The sequence below is a fragment of the Pseudophryne corroboree genome, chromosome 1, assembly GCF_028390025.1.
Source record: "Pseudophryne corroboree isolate aPseCor3 chromosome 1, aPseCor3.hap2, whole genome shotgun sequence".
NCBI lineage: Eukaryota > Metazoa > Chordata > Amphibia > Anura > Myobatrachidae > Pseudophryne > Pseudophryne corroboree.
In genome coordinates, this window is record NC_086444.1 from 97,884,123 (window position 1) to 97,902,661 (window position 18,539).

Here is an 18,539-nt window from a genome sequence, read left to right on the forward strand (position 1 = left end):
TGCAGGGGCCGTGTGTGTGTATCAAGACTTACCACGGCTACGTTTGACAGCATGGCTGTTGAGCGCCGGATCCTAGCCCGTAAGGGTATTCCCAAAGAAGTCGTCCCCACTCTTTTATTCAGGCCAGGAAAGGAGTAACGTCTAGACATTATCACCGTATTTGGAGAAAATATGTGTCTTGGTGTGAATCCAAGAAGGTTCCTATGGAAGAGTTTTTCACTTGGGACGTTTTCTCCATTTTCTGCAGGCGGGTGTGGATGCGGGCCTAAGATTGGGTTCAATCAAGGTCCAGATTTCGGCCTTATTGTTTTTCTTTCGAAAACAATTGGTCTCTATTCCAGAAGTTCAGACGTTCCTTAAAGAGGTGCTGCACATCCAACCTCCATTTGTGCCTCCGGTGGCACCATGGAACCTTAGTGTGGTGTTGCAATTCCTTCAATCGGATTAGTTTGAACCTCTACAGGAGATAGAATTGAAGTTTCTCACTTGGAAAGTAGTCATGCTAATGGCCTTGGCTTCCGCAAGGTGGGTGTCTGAGTTGGGGGCCTTGTCTCACATGAGCCCTTACCTGATCATCCATGAAGATAGGGCGGAGTTGAGAACTCTCCAACAATTTCTTCCGAAGGTGGTTTCGTCTTTCCATATGAACCAGCCTATTGTGGTGCCAGTGGCTACTGACACCTTCACTGGGTCAAAGTTTGTTGATGTGGTTAGAGCTTTGAAAATTTATGTTGCAAGAACAGCTAGGATTTGGAAAACAGAGGCTCTGTTTATCCTGTATGCTCCCAACAAGATTGGGTGTCCTGCTTCTAAGCAGACCATTGCGCGCTGGATCAGAGGGACGATTCAGCACGCTCATTCCACGACAGGATTGCCGATACCAAAGTCGGTAAATGCCCATTCTACTAGAAAGGTGGGCTCATCCTGGGCGGCTGCCCGGGGGGGGTCTCGGCGTTACAACTTTGCCGAGCAGCTACTTGGTTAGGGGCAAACACGTTTGCAAAGTTTTACAAGTTTGACACCTTGGCCGATGAGGACCTCAAGTTTTATCAACCGGTGCTGCAGGGTCATCCGCACTCTCCCGCTGTACTGGAGCTTTGGTATAACCCCATGGTACTGAAGTGGACCCCAGCATCCTCTAGGACGTATGAGAAAACAGGATTTTAATACCTACCGGTAAATCCTTTTCTCCTAGTTCGTAGAGGATGCTGGGCACCCGACCCAGTGCGTACTTTACCTGCAGTTGTTAGTTTTGTAGTTACACGAGTGTTGTGTTACGATTATTTTCAGCATGTTGCTGCAATTGTTCATGCCCGTTGGCATGTGTTAAGTTGAATGCCATGTTGTGCGGCATGGTTGAGGTGTGAGCTGGTATGAATCTCACCATTAGTTTAAAAGTAAATCCTTTCCTCGAAGTGTCCGTCTCCCTGGGCACAGTTCCTATACTGAGGTCTGGAGGAGGGGCATAGAGGGAGGAGCCAGTTCACACCCTTGAAAAGTCTTAAAGTGCCCATGGCTCCTGCGGAACAGTCTATACCCCATGGTACTGAAGTGGACCCCAGCATCCTCTACGGACTAGGAGAAAAGGATTTACCGGTAGGTATTAAAATCCTGTTTTCTCCTTACGTCCTAGAGGATGCTGGGGATGCTTCAAGAACCATGGAGTATAGACGGGATCCGCAGGAGACATGGGCACACTATAAGACTTTGATTGGGTGTGAACTGGCTCCTCCCTCTATGCCCCTCCTCCAGACTCCAGTTAGATTCTTTGCCCAGTGAGACTGGATGCACACTGAGGAGCTCTCCAGAGTTTCTCGGAAAAAAGACTTAGTTAGGTCTATTATTTTCAGGGAGACCTGCTGGCAACAGGCTCCCTGCATTGTGGGACTGAGGGGAGAGAAGCAGACCTACTTCTTCTGAGTTCAAGGGCTCTGCTTCTTAGGCTACTGGACACCATTAGCTCCAGAGGGTTCAATCACTTGGTGCGCCTAGCTGCTTGTTCCCAGAGCCACGCCGTCACCCGCCTCGCGGAGCCAGAAAAAAGAAGCCTGGTGAGTATAGGAAGATCAGAAGACTTCAGTGACTGCTTTTGAGGTACCGCGCTGCGCGCCATGCTCCCACACATAACACGGCACTGGGCAGCATAGGACCCTCAAATAGCACTGGCAGATGTGTAAACAGTGCCTAGGCACTATTTACGGACCCCCGTCTCTATAAAGATGTATTTTAAGCGGGACTGAAGCGCGCCGTTAAGGAGGCGTGGCTTAGCCCTCACAGCTCTGACCAGCGCCATTTTCTCTTCACAGAAGCTGCAGAGACGCTGAGCCTGGCCTCCCACACTACTGTACAAGTAACGGTGCAAAACGGGGCGGGGGGCACAAAAGATTTGGTGCTAATTATTTATATATAAAAGCACTAACAGGTCTGGGCAGTCTTTTACTTGCTTCAGTACCGGGATAGGTGCTGGGTTGTGAGCTGGCAGAACTCCCTCTGTGTCTCTCTTACAGGCTTTGTTGTGGGTCTGTCTCCTATAGCCCCAGTGTGGGTGTCGGTATGTGTGTGTCGACATGTCTGAGGCTGAGTGCTCTTCCCAGGAGGAGGCTGGAGTGGGGACAGAAAATACTGTGAGTGACCGTGTCGGCACTGCCGACGGATGATTTGGTAAATATGTTGAGTGTTTTGAATGCAAATGTGACTCGGTTGACTAAGAGATTTGATAAATCTGAGTCTAAGAACCAGACATGGAGGAAATCCATGGAGGATGCATTGTCACAAACTCGAACCCCTTCGGGGTCACAGAAACGTGCATTTACCCAGATAGCAGATACAGATACCGACACGGAATCTGATTCCAGTGTCGACTATAGTGATGCCAGAGAGCATTCAGTACATGATTGTGGCAATAAAAGAAGTGTTGCATATAACAGAGGACCCTGCTGTTCCTGATACTAGGGTCTGTATGTATAAAGGAAAGAAACCTGAGGTAACGTTTCCTCCCTCTCATGAACTGAATGCTCTTTTTGAAAAGGCTTGGGAAAATCCTGACAAGAAGATACAGGTTCCCAAAAGAATTCCAGTGGCATATCCGTTTCCATTTGGGGACAGGGAAAAGTGGGAGTCAACCCCCACGGTAGACAAAGCTCTATCGCGTCTGTCCAAAAAGGTGGCGCTTCCGTCTCCTGACACGGCAGCCCTAAAGGATCCTGCAGATCGTAAGCAGGAAAATACACTAAAATCCATTTGTCACTACGGGTTCACTACTCAGGCCTGCCGTTGCTTCGGCGTGGGTGAGTAGCGCTATTGAAAAGTGGGCAGATAACTTGTCATCTGAGATGGATACCCTAGACAGGGATAGCATGCTTTTGACTCTGGGTCATATCAGGGATGCTGCTGCATATTTAAAAGAAGCTGTAAGGGATATTGGCCTTTTGGGATCAAGGGCCAATGCCATGGCAGTTTCAGCAAGGAGAGCATTGTGGATTCATCAATGGAATGCTGATGCTGACTCTAAGAAGGCGATGGAGTCGTTACCGTTTAACGGTAGTGTCCTGTTTGGCGATGGCCTCACTGACATGTCTACGGCTACCGCGGGTAAGTCGTCATTTTTACCTTATGTTCCTGCGCAACAGAAGAAAACGCCCCACTATCAGATGCAGTCCTTTCGGCCCAATAAATACAAAAAAGGACGAAGGTCGTCCTTCCTTGCTGCGAGAGGAAGAGGAAGGGGAAAACGGTCACAGGTTGTGGCAAGTTCCCAAGAACAGAAGTCCTCTCCGGCTTCTACCAAATCCACCGCATGACGCTGGGGCTCCTCTGCGGGAGTCCGCACCGGTGGGGGCACGTCTCAAACTTTTCAGTCAGGACTGGGTGCACTCGGGCCTGGATCCTTGGATATTAGAAATAGTAATCCAAGGGTACAAATTAGAGTTTCAAGACATGCCCCCTCACCGATTTTTCAAATCGGCCTTGCCAGCTTCTCTTCTAGAAAGGGAAGTAGTATGCGCTGCAATACTAAAGCTGTGTCAAAATCAAGTAATTGTCGCGGTTCCCCCGTCACAATAGGGGGAAGGCTTTTATTCGAGCCTGTTCGTGGTACCAAAGCCGTATGGCTCAGTCAGACCGATTCTGAACCTAAAATCCCTCAATTTCTTTCTAAAAAAATTCAAGATGGAATCTCTCCGAGCAGTGATCTCCAGTCTGGAGGAGGGGGATTTTATGGTGTCGACATAAAGGATGCCTACTTACACGTCCCCATATATCCTCCAAATCAGGCTTACCTGAGGTTTGCTGTTCAGGATTGTCATTACCAATTTCAGACGTTGCCGTTTGGTCTGTCCACGGCTCCGAGGATTTTCACCAAAGCAATGGTGGAAATGATGGTTCTCCTGCGCAAGCAGGGAATCACAATTATCCCGTACTTGGACGATCTCATAAAGGCGAGATCCAAGGAGCAAATGCTGAAAAATGTTGCCCTTTCACTGCCGATTCTGCAGCAACATGGTTGGCTCCTAAACTTTCCAAAATCACAGTTGGTTCCGACGACACTGCTGGGTATGATTCTGGATACAGAATTGCAGAGAGTTTTTCTTCCAGTGGAAAGGCTCTGGAAATACAGAACATGGTAAAACAGATTCTGATACCAGCAAAGGTGTCAGTTCTTCAATGCACTCGGTTACTGGGGTAGATGGTGGCGGCCTACAAGGCCATTCCGTATGGCAGGTTGTTTCAGTGGGACCTGTTGGATAAGCGGTCTGGGTCTCACCTGGACATGCACCGGAAAATAATCCTATCTTCCAGGACCAGAATCTCCCTTCTGTGGTGGCTGCACAGTTCTCACCTTCTGGAGGGACGCAGGTTCGGGATTCAGGATTGGATCCTGGTGACCACAGATGCAAGTTTCCGGGGCTGGGGAGCACTCACACAGGGGAGAAATTTTCAGGGAAAGTGGTCAAGCCAGGAAGCTTGTCTGCACATAAACATTCTGGAATTAAGGGCCATTTACAACGGCATTCTGCAAGCAGAACATCTTCTTCGCGTTCTGCCCGTCTTGATTCAGTCAGACAACGTAACAGCAGTGGCGAACATAAACCGCCAGGGCAGAACAAGGAGCAGAGCGGCAATGGCCGAGGCCACGAAGATTCTTCGCTGGGCGGAAAGACATGCCAGCGCTCTGTCAGCAGTCTTCATTCCAGGAGTGGACAACTGGGAAGCAGACTTCCTCAGCAGACACGATCTCCATCCAGGAGAGTGGGGTCTTCATCGAGAGGTCTTTGCAGAAGTGACAAGTCGTTGGGGAATTCCTCAAGTAGACATGATGGCGTACCGCCTCAACAAGAAACTTCAGAGATATTGTTCCACGTCAAGGGACCCTCAAGCGATAGCGGTGGACGCCCTAGTGACACCGTGGGTGTTTCCGTCGGTATATATGTGTTCCCTCCACTTCCACTCATTCCAAAGGTGATAAAGATTATAAGAAGAAGGGTTCAGGCGATACTCATTGTTCCGGATTGGACAAAAAGGGCCTGGTATCCAGATCTTCAGAAGTTGCTCATAGAAGATCCCTGACCTCTTCCTCTTCGGGAGGACATGTTACAACAGGGGCCGTGCGTGTACAAGACTTACCGCGGCTGCGTTAGACGGCATGGCGGTTGAACGCCAAATCCTAGCCCGGAAGGGTATTCCCAGTGAAGTCATTCCCACTCTTCTTCAGGTTAGAAAAGAAGTAACTGCAAAACATTACCACCGTATTTGGAGGAAATATGTCTCTTGGTGTGAATCCAAGAAGGCTCCTACGGAAGAATTTCAATTGGGGCGTTTGCTCCATTTTTTGCAAGCAGGTGTGAATGCGGGCCTGAAGTTAGGCTCCATTAAAGTACAGAATTCAGCCTTATCAATCTTCTTTAAGAAAGAATTGGCCTCCCTTCCAGAAGTTCAGACCTTCCTGAAGGGCGTGTTACACATCCAACCTCCATTTGTGCCTCCGGTGGCACCGTGGTATCTGAATGTGGTATTACAGTTCCTGCAATCTCATTGGTTTGAACCTTTGCGTAAGGTTGAGTTAAAATTCCTTACTTGGAAAGTAGTCATGTTGCTGGCCTTGGCGTCCGCATGGCGGGTGTCTGAGTTGGCGGCTTTGTCTCACAAAAGCCCCTATTTAATCTTCCATGCTGATAGAGCGGAGTTGAGAACTCGTCAGCAATTTCTGCCTAAAGTGGTTTCATCATTTCCCGTAAACCAGCCTATTGTGGTGTCAGTGGCTACTGACACCTTGGCGGAATCGAAGTCTCTTGATGTGGTCAGAGCTTTGAAAATCTATGTCGCCAGAACGGCTCAGATTAGGAAAACAGAGGCTCTGTTTGTCCTGTGGGCTCCCAGCAAGATTGGGGCTCCTGCTTCTAAGCAGACTATTGCACGCTGGATCTGTAATACGATTCAGCAGGCTCATTCTACGGCAAGATTGCTGTTACCGAAATCGGTGAAAGCCCATTTTACCAGAAAGGTGGGCTCATCCTGGGCGGCTGCCCGAGGGGTCTCGGCGTTACAACTTTGCTGAGCTGCTACTTAGTCGGGATCAAACACCTTTGCGAAGTTTTACAAGTTTGATACCCTGGCTGAGGAGGACCTCTTGTTTGGTCAATCGGTGCTGCAGAGTCATCCGCACTCTCCCGCCCGTTCTAGAGCTTTGGTATAAACCCCATGGTTCTTGAAGCATCCCCAGCATCCTCTAGGATGTAAGGAGAAAATAGGATTTTAATACCTACCGGTAAATCCTTTTCTCTTAGTCCGTAGAGCAGGCATGTCCAAACTGCGGCCCTCCAGCTGTTGTGAAACTACATATCCCAGCATGCCCTGACACAGTTTTGCTGTCAGAAAATGCTAAACCTGCGTCAGGGCATGCTGGGATGTGTAGTTTCTCAACAGCTGGAGGGCCGCAGTTTGGACATGCCTGCCGTAGAGGCTGCTGGGCGCCCGTCCCAGTGCGGGCTGTATCTGCAGTTTGGTTGTAGTTACGCTCATGTTGAGTTAAGTTCAGTCAGTCTGTGACTGTTGTTGGTCATGCCGTTGTATGCGTTGTTGTTAAATGCCATGTTGTACGGGGTGTTTGTGGTGTGAGCTGGTATGTATCTCACCTTAGTTTCTCTGACGTCCTAGTGGATGCTGGGGACTCTGTAAGGACCATGGGGAATAGACGGGCTCCGCAGGAGACTGGGCACACTATAAGAAATATTTGGTACTACCTGGTGTGCACTGGCTCCTCCCTCTATGCCCCTCCCACAGACCTCAGTTGGATTTCTGTGCCCGGCCGAGCTGGATGCACACTAGGGGCTCTCCTGAGCTCCTAGAAAGAAAGTATATGTTAGGTTTTTTATTTTACAGTGAGACCTGCTGGCAACAGGCTCACTGCAGCGAGGGACTAAGGGGAGAAGAAGCGAACCTACCTGCTTGCAGCTAGCTTGGGCTTCTTAGGCTACTGGACACCATTAGCTCCAGAGGGATCGACCGCAGGACCCGTCCTTGGTGTTCGTTCCCGGAGCCGCGCCGCCGTCCCCCTTACAGAGCCAGAAGCAAGAAGATGGTCCGGAAAATCGGCGGCAGAAGACTTCAGTCTTCACCAAGGTAGCGCACAGCACTGCAGCTGTGCGCCATTGCTCCTCATACACACTTCACACTCCGGTCACTGAGGGTGCAGGGCGCTGGGGGAGGGGGCGCCCTGAGCAGCAATAAAATCACCTTGGCTGGCAAAATAACCACAATATATAGCCCCAGAGGCTATATATGTGGTAATTACCCCTGCCAGAATTCAGAAAAAAGCGGGAGAAAAGTCAGCCGAAAAAGGGGCGGAGTCATCTCCCTCAGCACACTGGCGCCATTTCTCCCTCACAGTTCCGCTGGAAGGAAGCTCCCTGACTCTCCCCTGCAGTCTACACTAAAGAAAAGGGTAAAAAAGAGAGGGGGGGCACTAAATTGAGGCGCAGTAAATATTATAGCAGCTATAGGGGACATAATTCAGTTAGTCCCTGCATTATATAGCGCTCTGGTGTGTGCTGGCATACTCTCTCTCTGTCTCCCCAAAGGGCTTTTGTGGGGTCCTGTCTCCTTTAAGAGCATTCCGTGTGTGTGTGTGTGTGTGTGTGTGTGTGTGTGTGCGGTGTGTCGGTACGGCTGTGTCGACATGTTTGATGAGGAGACTTATGTGGAGGCGGAGCAGATGCCTATAAAGGTGATGTCACCCCCTGCGGGGCAGACACCTGAGTGGATGGACTTATGGAAGGAATTACGTGCAAGTGTCGACTCCTTACATAAAAAATTTGACGACATGCCAAATGCGGGACAGCCGGCTTCTCAGCTCGTGCCTGCCCAGGCAATTCAAAGGCCATCAGGGGCTCTAAAACGCCCACTACCTCAGATGGCAGACACAGATGTCGACACGGATACTGATACCAGTGTCGACGACGACGAGTCAAATTTAATGTCCACTAGGGCCATTCGTTGCATGATTGAGGCAATGAAAGAGGTTTTACACATTTCTGATATAAACCCAGGTACCTCAAAAAAGGGTATTATGTTTGGGGAGAAAAAACTACCAATAGTTTTTCCCCCATCTGAAGAATTAAATGAAGTGTGTGAAGAAGCGTGGGCTTTCCCCGATTAAAAAATTGGTGATTTCAAAACAATTACTAATGGCGTTCCCTTTCTCGCCAGAGGATAGGTCACGTTGGGAAACTCCCCCTAGGGTGGATAAAGCGCTCACACGTTTGTCTAAAAAGGTGGCACTACCGTCTCCGGATACGGCCGCCCTAAAGGAACCTGCTGATAGAAAGCAGGAGGCTATCCTAAAGTCTATATATACACACACTGGTGTTATACTGAGACCAGCTATTGCTTCAGCGTGGATGTGCAGTGCTGCTGCTGCTTGGTCAGATTCCCTGTCGGAAAATATTGACACCCTAGACAGGGACACTATATTGCTAACCGTAGAGCATATAAAAGACTCAGTCTTGTACATGAGAGATGCACAGAGGGAGATCTGCCGGCTGGCATCTAGAATAAGTGCATTGTCCATTTCTGCTAGGAGAGGCTTATGGACTCGGCAGTGGACAGGGGATGCAGATTCTAAAAGGCACATGGAAGTTTTGCCTTATAAGGGTGAGGAGTTATTCGGGGATGGTCTCTCAGACCTTGTTTCCACAGCAACAGCTGGGAAGTCAGCATTTTTGCCCCATGTCCCCTCACAGCCTAAGAAAGCGCCGTATTATCAGGTACAGTCCTTTCGACCCCAGAAAAACAGGCGGGGAAAAGGCGGGTCCTTTCTGTCTAGAGGCAGAGGAAGGGGAAAAAAGCTGCATCACGCAGCAGGTTCCCAGGAACAAAAGTCCTCCCCCGCTTCTTCCAAATCCGCCGCATGACGGTGGGGCTCCACAGGCGGAGCCAGGTACGGTGGGGGGCCGCCTCAAAAATTTCAGCGATCAGTGGGTTCGCTCACGGGTGGATCCCTGGATCCTTCAAGTAGTATCTCAGGGATACAAGCTGGAATTCGAGGCGCCTCCCCCCCCCGCCGTTTCCTCAAATCGGCCTTACCGACAACTCCCTCGGGCAGGGAGGCTGTACTAGAGGCAATTCACAAGCTGTATTCCCAGCAGGTGATAGTCAAAGTACCCCTACTTCAACAAGGACGGGGTTACTATTCCACACTGTTTGTGGTACCGAAACCGGACGGTTCGGTGAGACCCATTTTAAATTTGAAATCCTTGAACACGTACATAAAAAGATTCAAGTTCAAGATGGAATCGCTCAGGGCGGTTATTGCAAGCCTGGACGAGGGGGATTACATGGTATCCCTGGACATCAAGGATGCTTACCTGCATGTCCCAATTTACCTTCCTCACCAGGAGTACCTCAGATTTGTGGTACAGGATTGCCATTACCAATTCCAGACACTACCGTTTGGACTGTCCACGGCACCGAGGGTGTTTACTAAGGTAATGGCAGAAATGATGATACTCCTTCGAAAAAAGGGAGTTTTAATTATCCCGTACTTGGACGATCTCCTAATAAAGGCGAGGTCCAGGGAGCAGTTACTGGTCGGAGTAGCACTATCTCGGGAAGTGCTACAACAGCATGGCTGGATTCTAAACATTCCAAAGTCACAACTGGTTCCTTCCACACGCTTACTGTTCCTGGGGATGATTCTGGACACAGAACAGAAAAAAAGTGTTTCTTCCGCAGGAGAAAGCCAAGGAGCTGTCATCTCTAGTCAGAGACCTCCTAAAACCAAAACGGGTATCGGTGCATCACTGCACACGAGTCCTGGGAAAAATGGTGGCTTCATACGAAGCAATTCCATTCGGCAGGTTCCATGCAAGGACCTTCCAGTGGGACCTCTTGGACAAGTGGTCAAGATCGCATCTTCAGATGCATCAACTGATAACCCTGTCTCCAAGGACCAGGGTGTCTCTACTGTGGTGGCTGCAGAGTGCTCATCTTCTAGAGGGCCGCAGATTCGGCATACAGGACTGGGTCCTGGTGACCACGGATGCCAGCCTTCGGGGCTGGGGCGCAGTCACACAGGGAAGAAATTTCCAGGGACTTTGGTCAAGTCAGCAGTCGTCCCTACACATAAACATTCTGGAACTGAGGGCCATTTACAATGCCCTAAGTCAGGCAAGGCCCCTGCTTCAAAACCAGCCGGTTCTGATCCAATCAGACAACATCACGGCAGTCGCCCATGTAAACCGACAGGGCGGCACAAGAAGCAGGGTGGCGATGGCAGAAGCCACAAGGATTCTCCGATGGGCGGAAAATCACGTACTAGCACTGTCAGCAGTGTTCATTCCGGGAGTGGACAACTGGGAAGCAGACTTCCTCAGCAGACACGACCTACACCCGGGAGAGTGGGGACTTCATCCAGAAGTCTTCCTACTGTTGGTAAACCGTTGGGAAAGGCCACAGGTGGACATGATGGCGTCCCGCCTCAACAAAAAGCTAAAGAGATATTGCGCCAGGTCAAGGGACCCTCAGGCGATAGCTGTGGACGCTCTAGTGACACCGTGGGTGTACCAGTCGGTTTATGTGTTCCCTCCTCTGCCTCTCATACCAAAGGTACTGAGAATAATAAGAAGGCGAGGAGTAAGAACGATACTCGTGGTTCCGGATTGGCCAAGAAGAGCTTGGTACCCGGAACTTCAAGAAATGTTATCAGAGGACCCATGGCCTCTACCGCTCAGACAGGATCTGCTACAGCAGGGGCCCTGTCTGTTCCAAGACTTACCGCGGCTGCGTTTGACGGCATGGCGGTTGAATTCCGGATCCTAAAGGAAAAGGGCATTCCGGAGGAAGTCATTCCTACGCTGATAAAAGCCAGGAAAGAAGTAACCGCAAACCATTATCACCGCATTTGGCGAAAATATTTTGCGTGGTGTGAGGCCAGGAAGGCCCCTACAGAGGAATTTCAGCTGGGTCGTTTTCTGCACTTCCTACAGTCAGGAGTGACTATGGGCCTAAAATTGGGTTCCATTAAGGTCCAGATTTCGGCTCTGTCGATTTTCTTCCAGAAAGAACTGGCTTCACTGCCTGAAGTTCAGACTTTTGTAAAGGGAGTGCTTCATATTCAGCCCCCTTTTGTGCCTCCTGTGGCACCTTGGGATTTCAATGTGGTGGTGAGTTTCCTAAAATCACATTGGTTTGAACCACTTAAAACCATGGATCTGAAATATCTCACGTGGAAAGTGGTCATGTTATTGGCCTTGGCTTCGGCCAGGCGTGTGTCAGAATTGGCGGCTTTGTCATGTAAAAGCCCTTATCTGATTTTCCACATGGATAGGGCAGAATTGAGGACTCGTCCCCAGTTTCTCCCTAAGGTGGTATCAGCTTTTCACTTGAACCAACCTATTGTGGTGCCTGCGGCTACTAGGGACTTGGAGGATTCCAAGTTACTGGACGTAGTCAGGGCCTTGAAAATTTATGTTTCCAGGACGGCTGGAGTCAGGAAAACTGACTCGCTTTTTATCCTGTATGCACCCAACAAAATAGGTGCTCCTGCTTCTAAGCAGACTATTGCGCGCTGGATTTGTAGCACAATTCAGCTGGCGCATTCTGCGGCTGGATTGCCGCATCCTAAATCAGTGAAAGCCCATTCCACGAGGAAGGTGGGCTCATCTTGGGCGGCTGCCCGAGGGGTCTCGGCTTTACAACTTTGCCGAGCTGCAACTTGGTCAGGGGCAAACACGTTTGCTAAATTCTACAAATTTGATACCCTGGCTGAGGAGGACCTTGAGTTCTCTCATTCGGTGCTGCAGAGTCATCCGCACTCTCCCGCCCGTTTGGGAGCTTTGGTATAATCCCCATGGTCCTTACGGAGTTCCCAGCATCCACTAGGACGTCAGAGAAAATAAGAATTTACTCACCGGTAATTCTATTTCTCGTAGTCCGTAGTGGATGCTGGGCGCCCATCCCAAGTGCGGATTGTCTGCAATACTTGTATATAGTTATTGCCTAACTAAAGGGTTATTGTTGAGCCATCTGTTGAGAGGCTCAGTTACTTTTCATACTGTTAACTGGGTTTAATATCACGAGTTATACGGTGTGATTGGTGTGGCTGGTATGAGTCTTACCCGGGATTCAAAATCCTTCCTTATTTATTGTGTCAGCTCTTCCGGGCACAGTATCCTAACTGAGGTCTGGAGGAGGGGCATAGAGGGAGGAGCCAGTGCACACCAGGTAGTACCAAATCTTTCTTATAGTGTGCCCAGTCTCCTGCGGAGCCCGTCTATTCCCCATGGTCCTTACGGAGTCCCCAGCATCCACTACGGACTACGAGAAATAGAATTACCGGTGAGTAAATTCTTATTTTTAAAATAATTCAATAAATCCTTTTCCTCTAAATGTCCGTCTCCCTGGGCAAAGTTCCTATAACTGGAGTCTGGAGGAGGGGCATAGAGGGAGGAGCCAGTTCACACCCAATCAAAGTCTTAAAGTGTGCCCATGTCTCCTGCAGATCCCGTCTATACCCCATGGTTCTTGCAGCATCCTCTACGGACTAAGAGCAAAGGATTTACCGGTAGGTATTAAAATCCTATTATTTGTGTCTGCTTCGCATTTCAGATGCTCCAATCCACTTACGTACTTCTTATCTGTTCTAGCCATCCATTGTGTTCTGCGTTTCCACTGTATACACCAATTTTAATAACTTTCCAAACCACGTGCCGCGGCTTATCGGGTATTTTGTTTCACCTTCCTCCGGCAGGCGAAACAGAATCCCCGGAAACAGACCCGTTTTTGTCCGAAAACGGGGCTGTTTCACACGAAAACACACAGGTTTCACTGAACCTGTGTTTTTTTTTCAGGAGAGGTTTTTTTTTCACAGGCGATCCATCTGGATAGCCTGTATAAAAATAAATAAATCAGTGAACCATTGGAAAAAAAGTCTGAAAAACTGCAGTTTTTCGGACCTGATGTTTTAACGGGGATAATTGGATATACCCCTTACACTGAATGCACGCCTCCGGTCCTATTCCAGCCACATCTGATACAGGTACATGAAAGGCGAGAGAGCCTATAAGATCAACACTGAATAGGTCACACAAATGTGTCTTTTTTTGCTAATGCATTTTATAGTCCCGTTTACTTTCAACACAGAATATGGCATGGTATCTCTTTTATACCATGACTGGTTCAGATTCAGTTTTATAATCAAGAACAATAAAATTTTTACAAACAGCTACTTTTAGTAGCAGTATTTGCCTTACTTTTGTGTCAGTCCAGGTGTTATGTTTTATGCACTTACACAGGCAATAAGATTTGACGTTAGTACACAGTACACCTGACAGACCACTAAATATATACACGTTAATGTCAAGTATTATGTGCTGGCGTCTAATAACTGTACATATTTTCACAATCGGGTGAAAAATACTGGAATTAGGCTACACCTGTATCTATTCTTTCTTTTGTCATTATATTGTCAGTGTCTTGCAAGCTGTCATTCACAGCCTATTAATATGTCCTTTACTCCCCCTTGCTTTCCAGACTACCTGGTTAGGTATGGAAGCTGAAGAGACGATGGGCTGCATACAGGAATTCCCGGACCACTATAAAGTTATGATGGACAGATTAAACGAGCAGCGTGAACTTGATCAGTTTACGGACATCACTTTAATTGTGGACGGTACGTATGAGAAATAATACATTATAGTGCTCGCGCTGTGTAAAACCAGTGGAAAACACCTTTTTCTGCAGCAGGGTACACACTGTTCCACAGCGAGTACATCAGGGTGTAGAGATGGATCTTGATCCAGAGGCACCAACAGGTAAAGCGTTAGACTGTCCCAGGATGCATTGCGGGGCCTCCTCTATATAACCCCGCCTCCAGGCACTGTGAGCTCAGTTTTAGAGTTTGTGCCTGCATAAGCAGGTCACTTAACGGGGGGTCAGTGTGACATACTATGATGCGGCTCCATCACCTCCCCAGCGGCGTCGCATACGCCCGCTGACTCTGTTCCCGGGTACTTGAGGCAGAGATGCTTCGGTTCCTAGGCACACCACCGCAGACGCTCTCCTGGATCGCGTGGCTGTTAACTGAGGGAGGAGGTAAGAGGGTCCCCCAGGCGGGACCAGCCATTAAATCGCGTTGCGGTCTCCGGAGATGGGCCGCGACGCTGGCGTGGACACTGTGGCTGTACAGGGGCCCCACTGTATCCACCAGTGCAGGGGAGCACAGGTTGGATAATACATTATCCATGTTTGATAAGGCTCCATAGTACCAGGTGGTGAGGACCAGCATAGGGGATTAGGTGCTTGACATGTAGCCCCTCCCCCAGCTCCAGGCGCCATCTACTGCTGGTGTTCCTGCCCTGGAGCTGCCTCACACTCTCCCTCACTCTCTGACTGAGACGTGGGGCGCCATCTTCTCACAGTAGCTGCGACTGGTCTCTGGGACTGCAGGGCAAGGTCTCCTATGTAAATCCACCTGATTTATCAGCGCTGTGATTCTACAGACATTTAAGTATTCTACATGTCATTTTAAGACCGCGTTAGTTCAGAACAAGTGTACCTCTACCAGAATATATTGTACGAGTATTCTGATATATGATATATGATATATACATCCTGTCTCAGACCGCGCATTGTTATACAGTATATATAATCTAGTCCTGTGCAGTTTTATTGTCTGCTTGAATAATTATCTGCATTGTGACTGTGTGTGCCTGTATCTGCCATGTGGATTTCACTTTCAGTGTATCCCAGCTGTATCTATCAATGTATTCTGTACCCTAGGACTAGGTGCGTCAGGGCCTCATATATATAGTGCTGCACAGTATAAAGTGTTGTGTACTGTGTACGCTGTCACATACTAGGAGATTTATCCGCAGGTATTGTACTCTTGTCTGGCTGTATCGTACTCATATGCTCTGCGGTTACATTCACTGAAATGTCTAACACAAAGGGCGGGAATTCCGCGGACGCTCCTGTATCATGCAGTGAATTCTCCAGGGATTTGCCTGAGGGGGAAGCTTTGAATGATGGTCTGTGTAATATGTGCCATACATCTACCTTTCAGGCCGCTGCTTCTGTAGCCAATCAGGAGCCACCTTGGGCTGCGTTCTCAAATATGCTTAATATGCTTGTGACATGCCTTACGCCCCCTATAGGACCTCCTCTGCCATTGCAGTCACATATTGTCCCTATGGTTAATCCACCCTGGGCGGATTCTCTGTGTACCCAGATACAACAATTGAATCAATCTTTGGTTAGACAAAAACCTACCCCACTCCCCTCTGCGGTCAAGGGGTCATCTAAACAGGCTGTCCCCTCCTCACAATCTGCTAATATCTCAGATGATATTTCTGATGAGGATGGGTAAGTATACTGATCCATCAGACACTGATACAGTCGCTTCTGATGAAACTACAACGCAAGTTATGTCCCTGACCTAGTGGAGGCTACTAAGCCGATTCTACAAATCAATGATGATGTAGATCCCACTACTGCGTCTAAGAAACCTCATAAATTTAAAGGTCAGAAAGTAACTAAAGTAGTCTTACCACATTCTGACCATTTGGTTGACTTATGTCAGGAACTATGGTCTTCTCCAGGAAAGAAATTCTCCCTGTCTAAAAAGATGTTGGCTCGTTATGCTCTCTCCTTTTTAGTTGTGTAACAAGTGGTAAAATCCACCGCCGGTGGATTCTCATGTCACCCGTCTTGTGGTGTCATCGACTCTACCTGTCACCACTGTCACCTCACTGAAGGATCCGACAGTTAAGCGTGTTGAAGGATGCCTGAAGTCTATTTACTCCCTTATAGGTGTTGTACATAGACCAGCTTTAGCAGCCTCCTGAGCCGCAAAAGGAATTGAAGCATGGGTTCAGGCAATAGAGGAAGAGCTGCCTCAGGATATTTCTGACACTGCCAAACAGTATCTGTCTCATATTGCCACCGCCTCCCACTACATTCAGGAGGCGTCCTCTGAGGCAGGTGTAAAGGCGGCGACTGCGTCTATACTGGCTAACCGAATTCTGTGGTTGAGGTAATGGAAGGTGGACCTGGGGGAAAATTTACTAAGATGGAAGTTCTATTTAAGATGGGATGTTGCCCATAGCAACCAATCAGATTCCAGGTACAGGTTGAGTATCCCATATCCAAATATCCGAAATACGGAATATTCCGAAATACGGACTTTTTTGAGCGAGACTGAGATAGTGAAACTTTTGTTTTCTGATGGCTCAATGTACACAAACTTTGTTTAATACAATATTTTTAATAACTGTGTGTATTAAATGACCTTCAGACTGTGTATATAAGGTGTATATGAAACATAAATGAATTGTGTGAATGTAGACACACTTTGTTTAATGCACAAAGTTATAAAAAATATTGGCTAAAATTACCTTCGGGCTGTGTGTATAAGGTGCATATAAAACATAAATGCATTCTGTGCTTAAATTTAGGTCCTATTGCCATGATATCTCATTGTGGTATGCAATTATTCCAAAATACGGAAAAATCCGATATCCAAAATACCTCTGGTCCCGAGCATTTTGGATAAGGGATACTCAACCTGTATTATCTTCTAGAAGGTGCTAGATAAATGAGAAGTAGAATCTAGTTGGTTGCTATGGGCAACATCCCATCTGAAATAGAACTCCCATCTTAGAAAATGTATCCCCTGGACTCCAAAAAGACCTTGGAGGTACTCCCTTTTAAGGGAGACATCCTGTTTGCGGAGGATCTGAATAAGATTGTGACTAACTTAGCGGCTGCTAAGACTGCGTTTCTCCCAAATACCAATCCTTCTGCACAGAAAGCAAAGAGTACCACTTTTCGTTCCTTTCGACCTCAAGGGAAAGCAATAGGTCTCGGGTATGCCTGCAATTCACCAGGTCTGGTTAAAGACCATTTGAGACGCATGGGTGCGAGAAGTCGTCTCTCACGGGTACGCAGTCTCTTTCAAGAGACGTCCCCCTCGCCAGTTCCGAATGACTGTTATCCCTTTGGACCCGTTGAAGGCGCAAGCTCTACACCTGGTTGTACGTTCCCTCCTGGATACAGGAGTGGTAGTGCCGGTACCCGTGTCCCAGAGAGGCGGAGGATACTACGCGACCCTGTTTTTTGTCCCGGAACCCAGTGGGTCTCTCCGGCCTATACTCAACCTCAAATCACTGAACAAATTTGTGAGAGTGTCCAAGTTCCATATGGGAACGCTGCACTTGATTGTACTGGCCATGGAACCCAGAGATTATATGGTATACCTGGATATACAAGATGCCTATCTGCATATACCTATTGCCATATCGCATCAGCAATATCTGCGGTTTGCTATTGGCAACCTTCATTGTCAGTTCCAGGCTCTGCCGTTTGGACTGGCCACGGCCCCTCGGATCTTCACCAAGGTTATGGCCGTAATCACGGCTCATCTGCGTCGTCAGGAAATCAGGATCCTGCCGTATGTGGACGACTTGCTTATCCTGGCGAACTCCCAAGATGTCCTCCTCAGTCATCTACAACTGATGGTAAGCTTCCTACAAGTCCATGGGTGGCTTGTCAACTGGAAGAAGTCCACGCTGGTCCTTGCTCAGAGCATGGTGCACCTGGGGGCACTGCAGGACACACACAGTCAAAGACTGTTTCTGTCTCCAGAGAAAGTCCTGAAACTTCAGGACAGGATAAGATGCTTCCTTTCTCGCTCAAGCGTGTCGATACACTCGGCAATGCAAGTACTAGGCCTCATGGTGTCAGCGTTCGACATGGCAGAGTACTCTCAATTTCATTCCCACCCTCTACAGAGGTTAATCCTTTCCAAGTGGGATGGCCTGCCTCATCGGATCAGGTCTCAAATGATCTCCTTGACTCCGGAGGTTCGTCTGTCACTGACCTGGTCCCTACAGGACCAGCAGTTGAGCAGGAGCCATCCCTTCTGGATTCCCAACTGGGTCCTTCTGACTACAGACGCCAGTCTGAGGAGTTGGGGCGCGGTGCTGGAGCAACACACTCTCCAGGGTCGCTGGACCAGGGAGGAATCTCTCCTCCCGATAAACATTCTG

At 48.5% G+C, this 18,539-nt stretch overlaps 1 protein-coding gene across 3 annotated transcripts in view; it reads left to right on the plus strand.

Moving 5' to 3' along the window:
- Window positions 1-18,539, plus strand: part of ZNF131 (zinc finger protein 131) — a 48,528-nt gene that overhangs the window by 14,472 nt on the left and 15,517 nt on the right. For 2 of the 3 annotated variants that reach the window (XM_063961652.1, XM_063961661.1), the window contains exon 2: window positions 14,026-14,164. In XM_063961652.1, coding sequence (XP_063817722.1) covers window positions 14,041-14,164 — 124 coding nt within the window. In that variant the 5' untranslated portion in view covers window positions 14,026-14,040. Of the gene's footprint in view, window positions 1-12,994; window positions 13,058-14,025; window positions 14,165-18,539 lie in introns of all 3 variants that reach the window. The other variant, XM_063961669.1, reaches the window with a different exon arrangement.